Source organism: Macaca nemestrina, chromosome 7, assembly GCF_043159975.1.
Source record: "Macaca nemestrina isolate mMacNem1 chromosome 7, mMacNem.hap1, whole genome shotgun sequence".
Taxonomy (NCBI): domain Eukaryota; kingdom Metazoa; phylum Chordata; class Mammalia; order Primates; family Cercopithecidae; genus Macaca; species Macaca nemestrina.
The window spans coordinates 55,605,339-55,623,883 of NC_092131.1; the positions used below are offsets into that span (position 1 = coordinate 55,605,339).

At 35.8% G+C, this 18,545-nt stretch overlaps 1 protein-coding gene across 4 annotated transcripts in view; it reads left to right on the forward strand.

Moving 5' to 3' along the window:
* The window catches only part of LOC105481818 (thioredoxin domain containing 16), a 129,106-nt gene that overhangs the window by 66,429 nt on the left and 44,132 nt on the right, over positions 1-18,545 (forward strand). For all 4 annotated transcript variants that reach the window (XR_011625880.1, XR_011625879.1, XM_011741568.3 and 1 more), the window contains exons 15-17: positions 3,979-4,147; positions 4,483-4,619; positions 17,400-17,484. Coding sequence is in view for 2 of the 4 variants with exons in the window: in XM_011741568.3 (XP_011739870.2) it covers positions 3,979-4,147; positions 4,483-4,619; positions 17,400-17,484 (391 nt within the window). In the remaining 2 variants the exon portion in view is untranslated. The remainder of the gene's footprint in view (positions 1-3,978; positions 4,148-4,482; positions 4,620-17,399; positions 17,485-18,545) is intronic.

The window sequence follows — 18,545 nt, forward strand, 5'->3', positions numbered from 1 at the left end:
TTTTGATTATTACTGAGTGAAGGGATAATTAAGTCTGTAGACACAACGATCTGTAACCTTTTTTTTGAGATGGAGTTTTGCTCTTGTTGCCCAAGCTGGAGTACAATGGTGTGATCTCAGCTCACTGCAACCTCCACCTCCTGGGTTCAAGTGATTCTTCTGCCTCAGCCTCCCAAGTAGCTGGGATTACAGGTGTGCACCACCATGCTTGGCTAATTTTTATATTTTTAGTAGCAACAGGGTCCAGGCTGGTCTCAAACTGCTGACCTCAAGTAACCTACCTGCCTCGGCCTCCCAGAGTGCTGGGATTATAGGCATGAGCCACTGCGCCCAGCCTCTAATCATTTTTTAAAGAAGCAAATCCTCTTACTTGCTTTCATATTTTCCTTTATGCAAGGCAAGTTGCAATCTACAGACAAATTTAAGTTTTCTTCTTTTAGATTCTCTAGCCTTATTGGCAAATACTTAGAAGAAAAGCAATGAAGGAGAAAATATGAATCATAATGAAGTAGTGATTGGATAATATTCCTCAAGAATACGATTAATTATCCCTCTCTCCACCCCATTTAATTAGACACAAGATGAAAATGGAAAGATATTTTCTTGCATTCTTTTCTATTAATGACCAAATAAAGAGACTACCTGTCTCCTTAATGCAAGGGCTCAGAGTTGTATGTGTTTGTAGAATAAAAAAGTAGATAAGCAATCCGGGACTTGTTTTCCTTTTCATTCACTATGTTCTTTATGAATAACAACTTTTTTTGGTAATCAGATATCAGAATGGATTATTTTGGAAGTTCAGGGAACTTAATGTAGAAATGCATTGCATAGGTAATTACAATGTTTTGTGTTTATGTTGAAGCCTACACTATAACTTTATAAATTAGGAAACTATAATAATACCTTGGGCATTTAGTTCTATCATCTGTCTTTCTGACAGATCTGACTTTGTGGGAAAAAGCCATTTGTATCTCTTAGTCCAAGACAATGAAGAATGTTTTTTACTCTGTCACAAGGTGGCAGCAAATGTCAAAATTTTATACTTACATAATACCTGTATCTAAAATAATCTGTTTTTTCCTTTAAATTAGGAACCTATTTGAAATTACTGCATTGATAAAGTATATGGGATGTAATACTATAGGCATCTTAGAATATTAGACTATTTTAATTGAAACATGAATAAACATTGGAACCATTTTACAGGAATAAAAATAAAACTTTTAAATTGATAACTTCAGTATAACTTTTAATGATATGTATCAGTATTACTTTTCTGGTTTTAAAAATAACATCAAAATTTTCCATTTCAACTGTAGGGACAAAGGAATAATCACATTTTTAGCAGTAGTAGACATACTGAGGATGCTTATTGAAAGGAAAGCACTGCAGCTGGAAGAGCACTATATTCCGTACTTGGGTGGCAAAATATATAACATGGCACTTTGTATAAACAAGCATCACCAGATGTTTATTGATGAAATTGAAGCAGCTGCGTTGTCTGGGGTATATACCCTGGGGTTTGTTGTCATGCACCAGGAAAATTTAGGAAACGGACACACACAAGGAGTTTAGGAGCAGTTTAATAGAGAGAAGAGAAAGAGAAACAGCTTCCTCTATAGAGGAATGGGTCTCCAAGCGGAAAGGACTGGCTGGCAGCGAATGTGTCGAGTTTTATAGTCCAGTTTTAGAAGGTGGTGTCTGATTTACACAGGGCTCATAGATTGATTCAGTCAGGTATGATGTTTACACAGTGGCACAGGAAAGTCTGGTCGACCCACCTTAATCTTATACAAATGGGCTTTCCAGTTGTCTGGGGCCATCTTGTCTGCTCCTTATGGAACACATGCCTGGCAGTGAAGGGAAGACCGAGCGGCCATGTTGAAAACGTCTAATCCTTAGTTCCTGCCAGTACGTGCAGACTTCCAGCTTGCAGGCTGCTCTTTGTTAGAAAAAGATCTGGGGCTGCTTTTCATTAAAAAGAAAAACCTTACCGAGGACTCCCATACCCTTGCTATCTGCCTAAGTGATTTCTTCTTAACTCCTGTATCAAAATGATTAAAACAAGGATAAGAGAACTTTGATAGGAAGTACCTTAGCAGGTCTGATTTGGGAAGATATAAGGATTTATATTTGTTTATATGCTCATACAAAATTCAAGTATTAATATCCTTTAATGTAAGAATTTAAAATTTATGAAGAAATACCAATGTACATTTTACACATTTTTACTGGGTACATACTGTGTAATAGACACTGTGCTAGGCAGTGGGTATATAGTGGTGAATAAGACAAAGGCCGGGCGCCATGGCTCGTGCCTGTAATCCCAGCACTTTGGAAGGCTGAGGCAGGCAGATCACGAGGCCAGGAGATCAGGACCATCCTAGGTGAAATCCCATCTCTACTAAAAAATAGAAAAAATTAGCCGGGCATGGTGCTGGGCACCTGTAGTGTCAGCTACTCGGGAGGCTGAGGCAGGAGAATGGCGTGAACCCGGGAGGCAGAGCTTGCAGTGAGCCGAGATTGCTCCAGCCTGGGCTACAGTGTGAGAATCTGTCTCAAAAAAAAAAAAAATTAAAATTAAAATTTAAAAAATTTGGTGATAAAATATTAAAATATCACATTCACAATTTTAATCATATGATTAAGTTACATTTAGACTATATTCTAAATTGATACACAAAGATTCCTTCTTTGATCTAGTATGATACTAAATTTTATTTTTTATTAGAATTTATTCTTTTGAGTTGTATGGTGCTTATTTTATTTAGCATTTGATCTCTTTCCACATAGCGATTTATAATATTTTAGATAACTTTACACGTTTTATTATAGAGCAAGTAGGAATTTCTGTTTGAGATTCTACTATGTGTTTTCTTAGGCTGAAAAGAAATTATAATATTTAGACAGGTTAGGTGTCTGAAGTCCTATGTGAGTTTCACATATGTCATTTATTCACATGCATATTTAAGGTGCTGCAGGTGCTGGAAAATCAGTGATAAATAAACAGACACAGTCCCTGCTCTCACAGAGTTGTCTTGGTAGAGACACATTAATCAGATAATGAATAGTATATAATTACATAAGGAGATAAGGAAAGGAGCATGGTTCTATAATAGCATATGTCAAGGGAACCTGATGTAGATCAGTGTGTCAGAGAAGGCTTCCTTGAAGTTGTACATGGTGAGAAAGATTTAAACTCTGCAAAGGTTGGTGGGGGTAAGCTGGTACCAAAACAGATTTGAGTTTTGAAAAGATATCTCTAGTATTAGTGTAGAGACACTGAATTCAAGGAGATGAATTAGAAGCCTATTGTAGTTATCCAGGAGAAATAACAACTTGAGTAGTGGCAGTGAAGAGAAATGGACAGTAATTAGAGATACTAAAAATTTAGGTGGTAAAATTGAAAGAACATGCTGATTAATTAATAGGCATGGAGGGCTTGGGAATGGGGAGGTATGAAAGATGAAGCTTTGTTTTTTTGAGTTGCACAAGAGCAGCAACATTTACCAACAAACACAGAAAAGAAACCATATATGGTTTTAGACTTGTTGAGTTTGAGGAGGTTTCCATTCAAAGGAAAACAGAATATAGTAAGGATACATGGGTCTTTTGGAACTACAAGGAGTTTGGGCCAAAGACATAAATACAGTATTCATTAGATTATCTGTGGTTATTGAGGTTGTGTAGGAAGAGAGTGAAGAAAAACAAGAGAAGGCAGCTTAAGCTGAGCCTTGAAGGACTCCCAACTCTACTGGCTGAAGAGCCAACAAAAGGGAACAAAGAGGAGAAACTAGAAAGGAAGGGAAAAGGCCAATAGGGGATGGTGTTGCAAAGATCAAGGCAAGAGAGTGTTTAAGCAGGAGTGTTTCATGCTGAGAGGTTAAAATAAGAATGGGATAGAAAAATATTGAAAATCCTAAGCAAATGCATTTTCTACAATTAGTAATTACAAATGTGCATTTTCCTTTTATTTAGGCACATCTACTATGCTTCTTACTAGAATAAACTGTGCAGATTGGTCTGATGTATGTACTAAGCAAAATGTTACTGAATTTCCTATTGTAAAGATGTACAAGAAAGGGGAGAACCCAGTATCTTACGCTGGAATGTTAGGTACCAAAGATCTCCTAAAATTTATCCAGCTGTAAGTATTCAGCTTCATTATAAGATCTTTAAATGTTTAGGTCTTTAGAAGTTCTAATTCTCAGACTTTGCTAACACTTTAAATAGGTTAAGGAGGATACTAGAATTGAGATCACAAAATAAATATTCATGAGAGTCTATGTACATTTCGTCACTTTTGGGGAGACAGTAATTTTGTTTAATGAGTCTGATTTTCTTCAAGAATAATATTTAATTTTCTATATTTTGTAAGATATTTATCCTATGTAATATATTGTTTGCTATGTTTAGTATGCTTTTTTTAAACTGAAAATATCTTTAAAAATTAATTTTTAATATAGCTATATATTTATCCAGCAATAGGATTTCATATCCAGTGAATATAACATCGATTCAAGAAGCAGAAGAATATTTAAGTGGGGAATTATATAAAGACCTGATCTCCTATTCTAGTGTGTCAGTACTGGGACTATTTAGTCCAACCATGACAACAGGTAAGTAGAGCTGAGCTTTTAAATTATACAGTACAGTATATCATTGCTTGCTAGTTTTATTTTTTAAGAATATCTTTTTAAATTATAGAGAATTTCAAAATTATGGAGAAGTTTGAAGAAAAATAAAATACTGTAAGCTAATTATTCAGAGACAATGTTAAATTTTGATGTAATTTCTTTCATCTTTTTTCTGTGTACCTACATATTGCATATTTATGTATGTTTTAACATAATTGGGCTAAAGCTGTGTATCTAGGTTAGAATCTTGTTTTTTTTTTTTTGAAACAGAGTCTCGCTCTGTTACCAAGCTGGTGTGCAGTGGCGTGATCTTGGCTCACTGTGACCTCTGCCTTCTGGGTTCAAGTGATTTTCCTGCCTTAGCCTCCCGAGTAGCTGGGACTACAGTTGTGCACCACTATGCCCAGCTAATTTTTGTGTTTTTAGTAGAGACGAGGTTTCACCATGTTGGCCAGGATGGTCTCGATTTCTTGACCTCGTCATCCGCCTGCCTTGGCCTCCCAAAGTGGTGGAAGTACAGGCATGAGCCACCGTGCCCAGCCAGAATCTTGTTTTTATTTAACATTACAGTGATGTATTGATATTCTTCATGAACGTTACGGCTGCATAATATTTGGTGAATATATATATATCAAAACGTATTTAAATTTTTTTTTTTTTTTTTTTTTTTGAGACAAGGTCTTGCTCTGTCACCTAGGCTGGAGTGCAATGGCGTGATCTCAGCTCACTGCACCCTCCACTTCCGGGGCTCAAGCAATCCTCCTACCTCAACCTCCTGAGTAGCTGGGACCGCAGACATGTGCCACCATGCCTGGCTAATTTTTTGTGTTTTTGTAGAGACGGGATTTCACCATGTTGCCCAGGCTGGTCTTTAACTTCTGAGCTCAAACTATCCATGCACCTTGGCCTGCCAAAGTGTTGGGATTACAGATGTGAGCCACCATACCTGGCCTTTCTTAACTGTTTACAAACTGTATTTGTACTGTTTTCTTTTTTTTTTTCCTTCCGTATGTGAAGAATATTTTTGAGTCTTTGTATGGATTTTAGACTATATAATGAGTTTAGATTCCCAGTAGAATAACTATGCCTTCTGTAAATTGTAAGTTGTATACATTACTCATTGGTTTTTTTTTGAGACAGGGTCTCTCCCTATTGCCCAAGTTGGGGTGCAGTGGCACAATCACAGCTCACTGCAGCCTCAACCTCCTTGGCTTAAGCGATCCTCCCACCTCAGCCTCCTGAGTAGCTAGGATTATAGACATGTGCCACCATGCTCACTAATTTTTTAATTTTTTGTAAAGACGAGGTCTCCCTGTGTTGCCCAGGCTGCTCTCAAACTCCTGGGCTCAAGCAGTCTTCCTGCCTTGGCCTTCCGAAGTGCTGGTAGTAAGGCATGAGCCACTGTGCTTGCCCACTCATTTTTTTAAATGGGATTTTACTGTTTGTCTAATGAATTGGTGTGAGACCTTTGTACATTAAGGATGTTAAGCTTTTGTCATTTTGTTCCAGTTATTTTCCCTCAGTTTGTTATTTGTTCTTTAGCTTTGTTTAATGATAATTTTATGTATCACATTTAAAATTTTTTTAATCTATTGACTTTAAGATTTTTTCCATTGCTTTTAGCTATAAAAAAAGCCTATCATTTTTGTCACCTAATATTCACTTGTATTTTTTCTTGCTTTAATTTGCAGTATTTTCTTATTTTAATTTGTCTTGCTTTGTCTATTTTTTTACCATCTTACCTGTTTTTAAGTGTCTATTTTACAAGTATTAAGTATATTCACATTGTTGTACAACTAATCTCCAGAATATTTTCATCTTGCAAAACTGAAACTCTATACCCATTGAACAACAGCTTTTCATTTCATCCTCCTCCCAGGCCCTGGTAACCACCGCTCTACTTTCTGTTTATATGAGTCTGGCTACTCTATGTACCTCATACAGATGGAATCATACAGTATTTGTCTTTTTCTGACTGGCTTATTTCACTTAGCATAATGTCTTCAGGGTTCATCTATATTGTAGTATGTGTCAGAGTTTCCTTCCAATTTTAGGCTGAATACTATTCCATTGTATGTATATATCTTATTTTGTTTATGCGTTTATCCATTAATGAATTTTTGGGTTACTTCTACCTCTTGGCTGTTGTGAATAATGCTGTTGTGAACATTGGTATGGAAATATCTCTCTGGGACTCTGCTTTCAATTATTTTGGGTATATACCAAGAAGTGGAATTGCTGGGTCATATGGTAATTCTGTTTTTAATTTTTGAGGAACCGCAGTACTATTTTCCACCCTGGCTGCATCATTTTACATTCCTACCAACGGTGTACAAGGGTTCCAATGACTTTAACATCCTTGCCAATATTCGTTATTTTACTTTATTTTTTATGATAGCCATCCTAATGGGCATGAGGTGATATCTTGTTGTGGCTTTGATTTGCATTTCCCAAACGATTAGTGATGTTGAGCATCTTTTCATTATGCTTGTTGGTCATTTGTATATATTCTTTGGAGAAATGTCTGTAACTCCTTTGCCTATTTTTTAATTGGGTTATTTATTTTTTTTGTTGTTGCAGAAATTATATATTTTGGATATTATCCTTTATCAAAGTTTTGACTCATAAATATTTTCTCTCATTTCATAGGTTGCCTTTTTACTCTGTTGATTGTGATTTTTTTCCCTTTTTTAAAAGTTTTTAACCCTTTAGATATTTTAGTGCATGGGATGAGCATAGGTGCCAACTTGATTTTTTTTCTAATAGTAACATTTATCATTTTTTTCCTCCTCTATATGTGATTTCACCATCACCATATTAAGTCCTTATCTATATGTGTGTGTGTGTAATATATATGTCTAATTGTTTTCTATTTTATTCACTTTACCTATTGATACTATAATCTATTAGTTTTATAATGCACGTTGAATATATAATCAAGTCTCTGATTTGTATTTTTAAATATTTTCTTGTTTTTTTTCTGTTGACTCTTCTAGGTGAGCATTAGTAATTTATACTTATTATCTTAACTGATTTGGATATCTGCTGCTTGTTTTATGCTTCATTGCTGTTTCTTTAGTTTTTCTTTATTTTTTAAAATATGGTGTCTACTTCTTTTGCTTGTATTTTCTCCAGGACTAGAGAAAATGTTCCCCAAAAACATATTTGAACCTATAAAGTTAAAGATCATTTCAATGATTTTGACTCCCTCTTGTGGAAGATTCTTTTAATTTCTTTTTTTTTTTTAAGTCTTGCCTTTTTTTTTTTTTTTTTTTTTTTTTTTAAGACAGAGTCTTGTTCTGTCATCCAGGTTGGAGTGCAATGGCGTGATCTCAGCTCACTGCAACCTCTGCCTCCCAGGTTCATGCGATTCTCCTGTCTCAGCCTCCCAAGTTGCTGGGACTACAGGCATGTGCCACCATGCCTGGCTAATTTTTGTATTTTTAGTAGAGATTGGGTTCTATGATTTTTTTTGTTTGTATGCCATGGTTTCATGTAATGGACTCACATTAGCTTTATTGCTGAACAATTTATTTATTTATTGCATCATACATAATAAAATGTTGGAAATCTTTTAAAGAAAATCCTTGCATTCACTTTTCCAACATTTTATTATGAACTTTTTCAAGCATACAGCAAAGTTGGAAGAATTGTACAGTAAACACCCATATACTCACCACCTAGATTCCACCATTAACATTTAATATTTGCTTTAGTACCTACCTGTATATCTTTCTATTTATTAATTCATCTTATTTTTGATGCAATTCAAATTAATGTTTTTGCATTCAACTTTGATATGCTTATAACAATTATTTTTACTTTGATAGTTTTACGTGGCAGCATAAACTATAGTATTTTTTAAATATCACAACTTCTCTTTTCTTAGACCCTTACTCTTTATCTCTTGCTTCACAGGAATGTGTCTTTTAATAAGTTTTTAAGGAAGGGTACACATAGGGTGTTTTTTCTGACCGATGGTATTTCTGGGAATGTTATTTGTTGCTTTTGCATCTAGATGGACTCTTGAGTCGGTAACAAAACCCTCAATGTTTTGTTTTTCTTTTCTTTTTCTTTTTTTGTTTTTTTGAGACGGAGTCTTGCTCTGTCACCCAAGCTGGAGTGCAGGGCACAATCTTGGCTCACTGCAAGCTCTGCCTCCTGGGATCATGCCATTCTCCTGCTTCAGCCTCCCGAGTAGCTGGGACTACAGGTGCCCGCAACCACACCTGACTGATTTTTTGTATTTTTAGTAGAGATGGGTTTCGATCTCCTGACCTCGTGATCCACCCTTCTCGGCCTCCCAAAGTGCTGGGATTGCAGGCATGAGCCACCACGCCTGGCCAATGTTTTCTTCACTATGCTAACTCTTACCAGTGATCTAGGAAACTTCCCTCCTCCTTGTTTTTCTTTTCTTGAGATGGATTTCAAATTCTGAATGAAAGATTTTAAGAATATTTGTCTGAGAAGAGGACCCCACTGGTCTAGCATTATATTTGCACATAGTAGATACTATTGATTACATATTAAATTTTGCTTTCTACAAATTTACATCTAGCAATTTTTTTCTAGTTTGTTTTCAGAATTGTAAAAAGTAAAAGCCAAAGGAACTTACAAAAAATAAATAATAAGAATATTAATGTGTACCCTGCGGCTTATCATCTTTGAAGGCAAAATCCTAGAGAGCATATCTTTCTATTTTTTGTTTTTTTTTTTTTTGAGACAGAGTCTTGCTCTGTCACCCAGACTGGGGTTCAGTGGCATGATGTTGGCTCACTGCAACCTCCACCTCCCAGGTTCACATTAGTTCTCATGCCTCAGCCTCCCCAAGTACTGAGACCACAGACGTGTGCCATGCAGCAGCATGCCCAGCTAATTTTTTGTCTTTTTAGTAGAGACAGGGTTTCACTATGCTAGCCAGGCTGGTCTCAAACTCCTGATCTGTAGTGATCTGCCCACCTTAGCCTCCCAAAGTGCTGAGATTATAGGCATGAGCCACCGCACCTGGCTTTATAGAGATCATAACCTAATAAAAAATATTTTTATGAAAAATTGGGAAGTAAGTCTGTGTTTTACCCTTCCACCTTCCTTCCCTTTTGAATGTTTTTGCTCCCACGATTGACATTGTCCTCTCTGTACCTCAGGTGCCTGCTTCCCTAACCTTCTCATTTATTATTCACACTAGGCCTCCTTCCAAGAAGAATTTAAGTCTTCAGATAATAAAAAGCACAAATATGATAAAATCATTGAAAACAATGTAAAAACTCAGCAATAAAACAGTGGGGGGTAATTATGTAGAAAGTCTAGAAAACACTGTTGTTTGTCATAAAACTTAGCCCTAAGCAATCTGGTAGCAACTAGAAACAAAAAGGTGAAAGTTTTGCCATCTATCATCATAGGTAATAAATTGCAGCAGACAAGTTAGGGTGCTGATTAATCCACAGAGAAAACTTTTTCCTAATTCAAATACTGAAAAGAATTTTTCATATTGTTTTTTACATTGGGAATCGACATAAGAAATGGTGTGCTTCATCATATTTTTACACAAATGATGAAATGTACATATCATCTCACAAGTCAAAAAACATAATGTTATTTAAAGGTAGTTCTGGTGTACCAAAATGATGTAGTCTGGATATGATATTTCATTATTTGACTGGAGTGATTGTTCCCAATATTGTCAGTTAGATATTCATTCCTTTTTATTTCTTTTAGTTTGTTTTTGTTTTTGTTTTTTTGCAAACATTGATATGTTTTTTTGTTGTGTTTTGTTTTGTTTGAGACGGGGTCTTGCTCTGTCGCCCAGGCTGGACAAGCTCTGCCTCCAGGTTCATGCCATTCTCCTGCCTCAGCCTCCCTAGTAGCTGGGACTACAGGCGCCCGCCACCACGCCCAGCTGATTTTTTGTATTTTTAGTAGATATAGGGTTTTGCTGTGTTAGCCAGGATGGTCTCGATCTCCTGACCTTGTGATCCGCCCACCTCGGCCTCCCAAAGTGCTGGGATTATAGGTGTGAGCCATCGCACCCGGCCACATTGATGTGTTAGTAGCTGGACCATCAACATCTGTTGAAGAGAGAATAAATAATGATAAAAGTCATATGAATTTATTAACATTTCTATATAAATTTGTGTTTTGCTAATAAAAGCTAACTTTTGTTAAATTTAGCCTAACGCTGCCTCTGTATATATTTTAAGTTCAGACTAAAGGTTTCTCCATAAGTAGTGAACTGTAACCTAACTAGATGTATAAACAGACTATAACCTACTCTTATACCACTCACCAAGTTTTGGTCAATCAAAGGTGGCCAACTGTTCATATCCTGTTCAAATGAGACAAAAGCCAAACTGTAACCAATCCAGCTATTTCTGCACCTCACTTCCTCTTACGGTCTGTAAATCCTTTCTGACTCCATGTTGGCACCGGGGTTGCCGTGAACCTATTCTGGTTTCGGGGGGCTGCCCAACCGGCAAATGTTTCTTTGATCATTAAACTCTATTAAATTTAGTCTGAAGTTTTTCTTTTAACAGATAGAGTCAGAAATAGGACCTGTAGTAGAGCTTCTAGCGACCCCCAGCAGCATCGAGTGACCAAGTGGTGTACCCGCTGGGCCCATTGTGTCCATTGCTCTCGCAGCCACTGGGGATCGTGGGTAAGTTCTCTTTCAGACTTTGAAGCTCCATGACTTTGTGTTCTGAGCTATCTGAGTTTGTTTGAGCAGATTTGTTTTTTATCTGAACTGGGTTTGGAAGTTGCTACAGAAATTGGACTGGGTCCAGGATCAAATTAGATCTGATAATTAATTGACTTAGATCTAGTTAAAGGCCTCAGATTTCCGAATCAGACAGAAACTGACAGTAAATGGCAATATTGTAGGTAGTATGAAATTTAGCTTTCAGAAATTTGCAGGGACTTTTGTGTTGTATCCCCTTTGTTTCTTTTTCTTGCACTCATAGGTAGGAAAACAGTCAGTGACTAAGTTGATCAAGGAAATCTAAGAGCCAAAGCCAAGATTCAACATAAAAATGAGATCCTTCATTTCTGAAGAACTGAGTACTCCACTTTCTGGCTACAACTACCTACAAACACTTATAAAAATGGCAAAATGTTACTAAAGGTAATTTAAAGTTACAGTAGAACATTTCAAATGAAAAATGCTACACTTTAGAAGTACATTTAAAAATGAGGACTCTCTCATTAGGCTTATTCAGGGATGCCTATTGGTGTGCAGAAGCTTCAGAAAATATTTCAGTATTTTTATTGCCTCTTTTAAAAGACTCTTTGTAACAGGTAGCCAGGTCCAGGCGAAGTGGCTCATGCCTATAATCCCAGCACTTTGGGAGGCTGAGGCAGGCAGATCACTTGAGGTTAGGAGTTTTTAAGACCAAGCTGGGCAACATGGTGAAACCCTATCTCTACTAAAAATACAAAAATTAGCCAGGCATGGTGGCGTGTGCCTGTAATTCTGGCTACTTGGGAGGCTGAGGCACAAGAATTGCTTCAACCTGGGAGGCAGAGATTGTGGTGAGCCAAGATTGCACCACTGCACTCCAGCCTGGATGATGGTGAGAGTCTGTCTAAAAAAAACAAAACAAAACAAAACAAAAAAGCTGCCTGTAATCCCAGCTACTCAGGAAGCTGAGGTGGGAGGAATGTTTGAGGCTAAGAGTTCAAGACCAGCCTAGGCTACATAGGAAGACCGTGTCTCTAAAAAATATATGTATGTAAACAAAAATATAAAGAACTTGGTGACTACACGTTTAAAAAAAGAAAAGAGAAACCATTTAAAAGCCAGCAAATGACATTTTTTTATAAGAGCCATAAAATCTGCTTCTGTCTGTATGTCTCTATGTCTATATGTGTTATATTTGTATGATATTTGGTAAAGCTAGTTTTAAAGTTGTTAACAAAGTAAAATAAAAATGGCTTTAAGAGTGTAACTTAAATATAATTCAGACATTTTTGCCTGGGTCTACTGGTCAGACAGGTTTCTGCTGTCTTTACATGTTTTAAGGTCATAAAACTGCTAATTTTCTGTGATATTTTTGGCACTTACTTGATTTGTCTGTGGGCTAAAGCTGGCTGTTGGGCTTCCCCAGAGATTTGCACACATCTTATTATAAGCTGGTCTTTGGTTTTGAGCTTCAAGATTCTGGGGTCTGGACAGGTGGCCACGGTGAGGCCTGGAGGCGTGTTGACAATGCTTAGGTAACCCGCTGCGGGGCCCCTTGTTCCTGCTTGCTTGGCCCGGATTTGCCTCATGGCCATGCTGGGAGTGGTCAGATTCTCCAGACATCCTTTTCACAGCCCTGTCTTCTGTCCTGACATCTGGTGTGTAAATTTAGGACCCAAAAGAGCCCTGCCTTTTGTAAGCATTGGGTGCCACATGGGTACTCAGTACAGCTGAGAAAGACATTTAGGAGGGTACCTGTGTCATTATTTATTTTCCAATAATCAAAAATCTTAAAGTCATGTTAAATAATAATGAAATGTCTGAGTCATTCCTAAATAAGTTAAAATACTAAAACATTAATTATTAAATATGTTTGTTTATGTACTTTGACATCTTATTTTTACATGATATAAAAAAGCTAAATAGATTTGTTAATAAAATTAAAATATCTTTCTAAAAATTATAAAATGGTTTTCATCTATAAATATTGATATAAAACAGTTCAAAATTAATTTCTAGGTTTTTGCTAGATTTTGGGTTACTAAGAGTCAAAATTATAGTTAATATAATTAAAACTATTAAATGTAAGAGAATTGTAAATAAAGAGTCTATTAAAAAAGCAAGATATATTTTTGGTGAGGAAAGTTATAAAGGCATAAAAATGTGAGAAAAAAATTTAGTTTAGAAGTTACTTAAAGATTTTTTCAAATTAAAAGAATAAAAAAAGATATAGATTAAATAAATTGTAGAAAGTTAAAGAAAACTTCAAAATTTTTATGAGATTACAAAAAGTTTATTTTAAAATCTTGTGTTATTAAAAGCTGACTGAAATGAGATTTGTTTATAAGTTTTTATTAAAATCAGCTTTAGAATTGATCATACACTAATACAAGAACAAAAATTTAGTTTTCTCTTTTGCACATAAATTTCATGTAATAAGAGAATAAAACACTTTTATTCACCTTTTGAATAAACTCTCAAAAAAGAGAGAAAGAGGAGACATATTCTATCTTTATTAGGTCCTTTAATTGTTTTTGAAAACTGAGTCCTTTTTTAATCAACAAATAAAGTTGTTTGCTTTTTAAAACCTTTTAATTATCACTTTGGCTAAACAAATGATTTATTTTACAGCGACCTGTGATCTATTTTGATAAGTGGTTTAGACTTTTGACATATTTAATAGGCTTCCCAAAATCAAGTTTAAAATTAAGTCTTTTTGACCTCAAACTGACTTTGAAACGTTACAGAGGGCGCCTGCAGCATCCAAAAGAGAGAGAATGAACAGGTTTATTTATTATGTAAAATTACGTGAAAAACACTGTCAAAAAATAATGTTTAACCTTCTTTGAGTTTCATACGATTTTTAAAATATTTTTTTCTAGTTCTGTGAAAAATATCATTGGTAGTTTGATAGGAATAGCATTGAATCTGTAGATTGCTTTGGGCAGTATGGCCATTTTAATGATAGTGTTTCTTCCCATTCATGAGCTTGGGATGTTTTTCTGTTTATTTGTGTTTTCTCTGATTTCTTTGAACAGCGTTTTATAATTCTCCTTTCAGAGATCTAATTTTTGTATTGTTAATAGAGCTAGGGTTTCGCCATGTTACCCAGGCTGGTCTCAAACTCCTGAGCTCACATTATCCTCCCATCTCGGCCTCCCAAAGTGCTGAGGTTACAGGCGTGAGCCACTGCGCCCAGCCTGGATGCTCTTTTTTTCTTTCTCTTGCCTGATTTCTCCAGCTAGGACTTCCAATACTGTGTTGGATGAGAGTGGTGAAAGAGGGCGTCCTTGTCTTGTGCCAGTTTTGAAGGGGATTGCTTCCAACGTTTGCCCATTCAGTATGATGTTGACTGTGGGTTTGTCATTGATGGCTCTTATTGAGGTGTGTTTCTTCAGTGCCTAGTATTATTGAGTTTTTAACATGAAGGGGTATTTCATTGAAGGCCTTCTCTGCATCTATTGAGATAATCATGTGATTTTTGTCTTTAGTTCTGTTTATGTGATAAATCACATTTATTGATTTGCATATGTTGAACTAACCTTGCATCCCAGGGATGAAGCCTACTTGATTGTGGTAGATTAGCTTTTTGATGTGCCACTGGATTTAGTTTGCATGTACTTTGTTGAGGACTTTCAATGTTGATCAGGAATACTGGCCTGAAGTTTTCTTCTTTTGTTGTGTCTCTGCCAGGTTATGGTATCAGGATGATGCTGGCCTCATAGAATGAGCTGGGGAGGAGTCCCTCCTCCTTAATTTTTGGGAATAGTTTCAGTAGGAATGGTATCAGCTCTTCTTTGTACGTCTGGTAGAATTTGGCTGTGAATCCATCAGGTCCTGGGCTTTTTTTGGTTGGTAGGCTATTTATTACTGATTCAGTTTCGGAACTTGTTATTGGTCTGTTCAGGGAATCAATTTCTTCCTGGTTCAGTCTTGGTAGGGTGTATGTGTCCAGGAGTTTATCCATCTCTTTTATCTAGTTTGTATAATATAGGGGTTAGGAGTGCTTTTCGTTACTGAGGTTTTCTTGGTTCTCAACTCTCCCTGCTGACAGAGGTAAAAAACAGATGTATGTATATATGTGTGTCTATAAAAATAATTATTCAATAAGATGTGATAGAAAAAAATCAATATTGCTAAATAAATGTGTTTATTTTATGCAATTAAAATATATTTATAGTAGCTGAAAAGCTTTTTATGCATCTTTTTATTTAGATAATTGAGTACTTTCTTGTATTTGAGGTTGCCATATATTTTGACATATATGCAGTTTTTAGCAAGGAGGAGAATATGCCTGGTTTTTAATGTTCAGAGGAAAATATGTATTCTAGTTTAGTGGAAATGAATATGCATCTGAGATCTACAGTCATAGATTTTTCCATCCTGTGAGTCACTTAGGATTTACAAACACGTGGATTTATGAAGAGACTTTTCAAGAGACATATTCATAAATAGAGAGTCTTTTGTATGAGGAAATTATATGGAAATAATGGTGTACTTTTCTACTGCTACTTACCTAAAATGAAGCTGAAACAGATTCTGTTATGTCATTGCTTTAGATATAGTTTATCTATTGACTGGAATTTCACTCTGTTTTCTCTTAGAAATGAAAGTACAGACACCCAGTCATTTCTAGTTTATAATCTTATGAGTCTTTTCTACTTTGATGTAGCATGGGCTAAAATATATATGTATATATTTTTTTGAGACGGAGTCTCTCTCTGTCGCCCAGGCTGGAGTGCAGTGGCACGATCTCGGCTCACTGCATTCTCCTTCTCCCAAATTCAAGCGATTCTCATGCCTCAGCCTCCTGAGTAGCTGGGACTACAGGCACATGCCACCATGCCTAGCTAATTTTTGTATTTTAGTAGAGACAGGGTTTCACCATGTTGGCCGGGCTGATCTCAAACTCCTGTCCTCAAGTGATCCACCCACCTTGCCTCCCAGAGTGCTGGGATTACAGGTGTGAGCTACCGCACCTGGCCTGTTTTCTCATTAAAGCTGTGATTGTAAATGAGTTCCCCGTGCTGCCTACTGAGCTACTCTAGTAAGTTTGCTTTCCTACAGACAGTATTGCTCAATCTTATGGAAAGTATGTACCCTTTTTAAAGAAAATAATCTTGTGGTTACCCGATGTTGACAATGTTGAATGCTTACATCATGAATGTAGTGCTGACTGCTGAGGTACAGATCTTTGGGTTCAGCATGCCTAGCCTAGTAGGTGCTGTGTGACTCATTCTTCCATCGGTATTTTTCTATTTGACTGCTATGAATCTTTCATGTATGAATTGAACTATCATTTGGCCTTCACTTGGCAAGAATTTGACCTATAAGTCCACCTCTGTGCTTTTCTCATTAGTCTACAATGATTTAATTCAGACTTGCTTCTTGGTTATAGGATAGTCATTATTAACAAGATCCAGAGTATGCTATTATTTATGAAAATGTATTCAGAAATTTATAGAAATAGTTTGTATTTTGAATATGTACATTCTAACAAATGAGAAAAGACAATACGAATTAAAGTTCAAAACTAATGAAAACACATTAGAGAAAATGTAGGAATTGTTTTTTTAAAAGACACAGAATCCCTTATAATTGCACAACCCTAACACAGACACTGTTAGAGGGCTAGAATTTTCAGTCTTCTGTTTTTTTATGCATATAGATACTTTTAGATTTTATGGTTATAATCTGCATATCATTTTACATACCTACTTCTCTTTTCAGGCTACACATAAGACAGCTGTCTCCATTTACTCTGCCATAGGAGTAAATTAAAAGGCAAGAAGTATTTATTCAGTAACTATGATTAGAGTGCTATAAATCTTATGAATTGCATTTAAAGTACATTTGTTTTGGAAACCATGTTGCATTCTATCAATTGACATTTCTTTAGTAATCCCATGCCATAAAGAGAATACAGATTTATTTTGGAACCACTAAATTATATAAGTCTTATGCACTTAAATATTTATATTTGTGATTAATTAATAATGGAATACTACCATCTATAAATCTCTTCATCAGTTGAATAGCATACACAATTATAAAGGTTTCAGATTTCTGTCTTCTCTATGTATTTATAGCAAAAGAAGATTTTAGTGAAGCAGGAAACTACCTAAAAGGATATGTTATCACTGGAATTTATTCTGAAGAAGATGTTTTGCTACTGTAAGTTTATTGTTCTTTTAATTTTAGGGAAGAAGAAATTATGCAAAATAATGTTATCTAATAATTGCTTATATTTACACAGCTGATGGAGGAAAATAAGATAGCAATCTAAAGAAATTTTTTTTATTTCCTTCTAGGAAATAAAGTACCTGGGAAGTACCATAGATTCTTTAGATATTTTACTTTAGACCAAAGCCCCCATGGGACAATCTTGGATTCGTACTTCACCATCCTCCTCTAAAAATTTTACTCTTTGGGTTCTGTTACCTACAATGTGGTTCTTTGGAGTTATCATAGTTTGGGATAAATTTTACTTTTTGAGCATCTGAGTTTTTATTTACCCCCTGGGTGGGTGAGTGGGTGTGTGTGCGTGTGTGTGTGTGTGTGTGTATAAAAATCAGTGCTTTTTTAGCCTCTTAAATTACGTTATCTTTAGAAGATGGGACTTCTATAGACTACCAAAATATTTTAGTAGTATTTTATACTTAGTATTATATTTAGTATTATATTTAGTATTTTTGCTATAGAATGAAGGACTGAACTGCAAATTTGGAGATTATTATTAATACACATCACATTCTCTATGGCCCATTTTCAGGTATAGGTGTACATACTAAGCCCCAGTAGTTGGTCTGTCTTAGCTTCTGACTACAAATTCCTAATTGTGATATCTAAGCTTAAATCTTCCATCTTGAACACTGGTGACATATGCTCTTGGTGATCAGGCTTTTGTTCTATATGTGAAATCACTGATTTTCATAAAGTATATATTGAAGAAGGAAATACGAGGACTGTCCATCTGACAATGGGTAATCACCCACAATCTTCTACTCTGCTGTCATTGTGCATTTAGCTGTGGTCCAAAAACTTAGACCAGTAGTTTTCAGTGTTTTGTTTATAACCAGCTGGTCGACTAAGAGGTTCCTTTAAGTGATCTGAAAACTGGCCTCTCAACTAATGCTTATGTTATTATAATGTCTATACTTTGTTCTGGCGTGAATTAAGTTATTATACATGACTACTTCACTAGTAATTTTACACAAAGCTTTCTTCCTATTTAG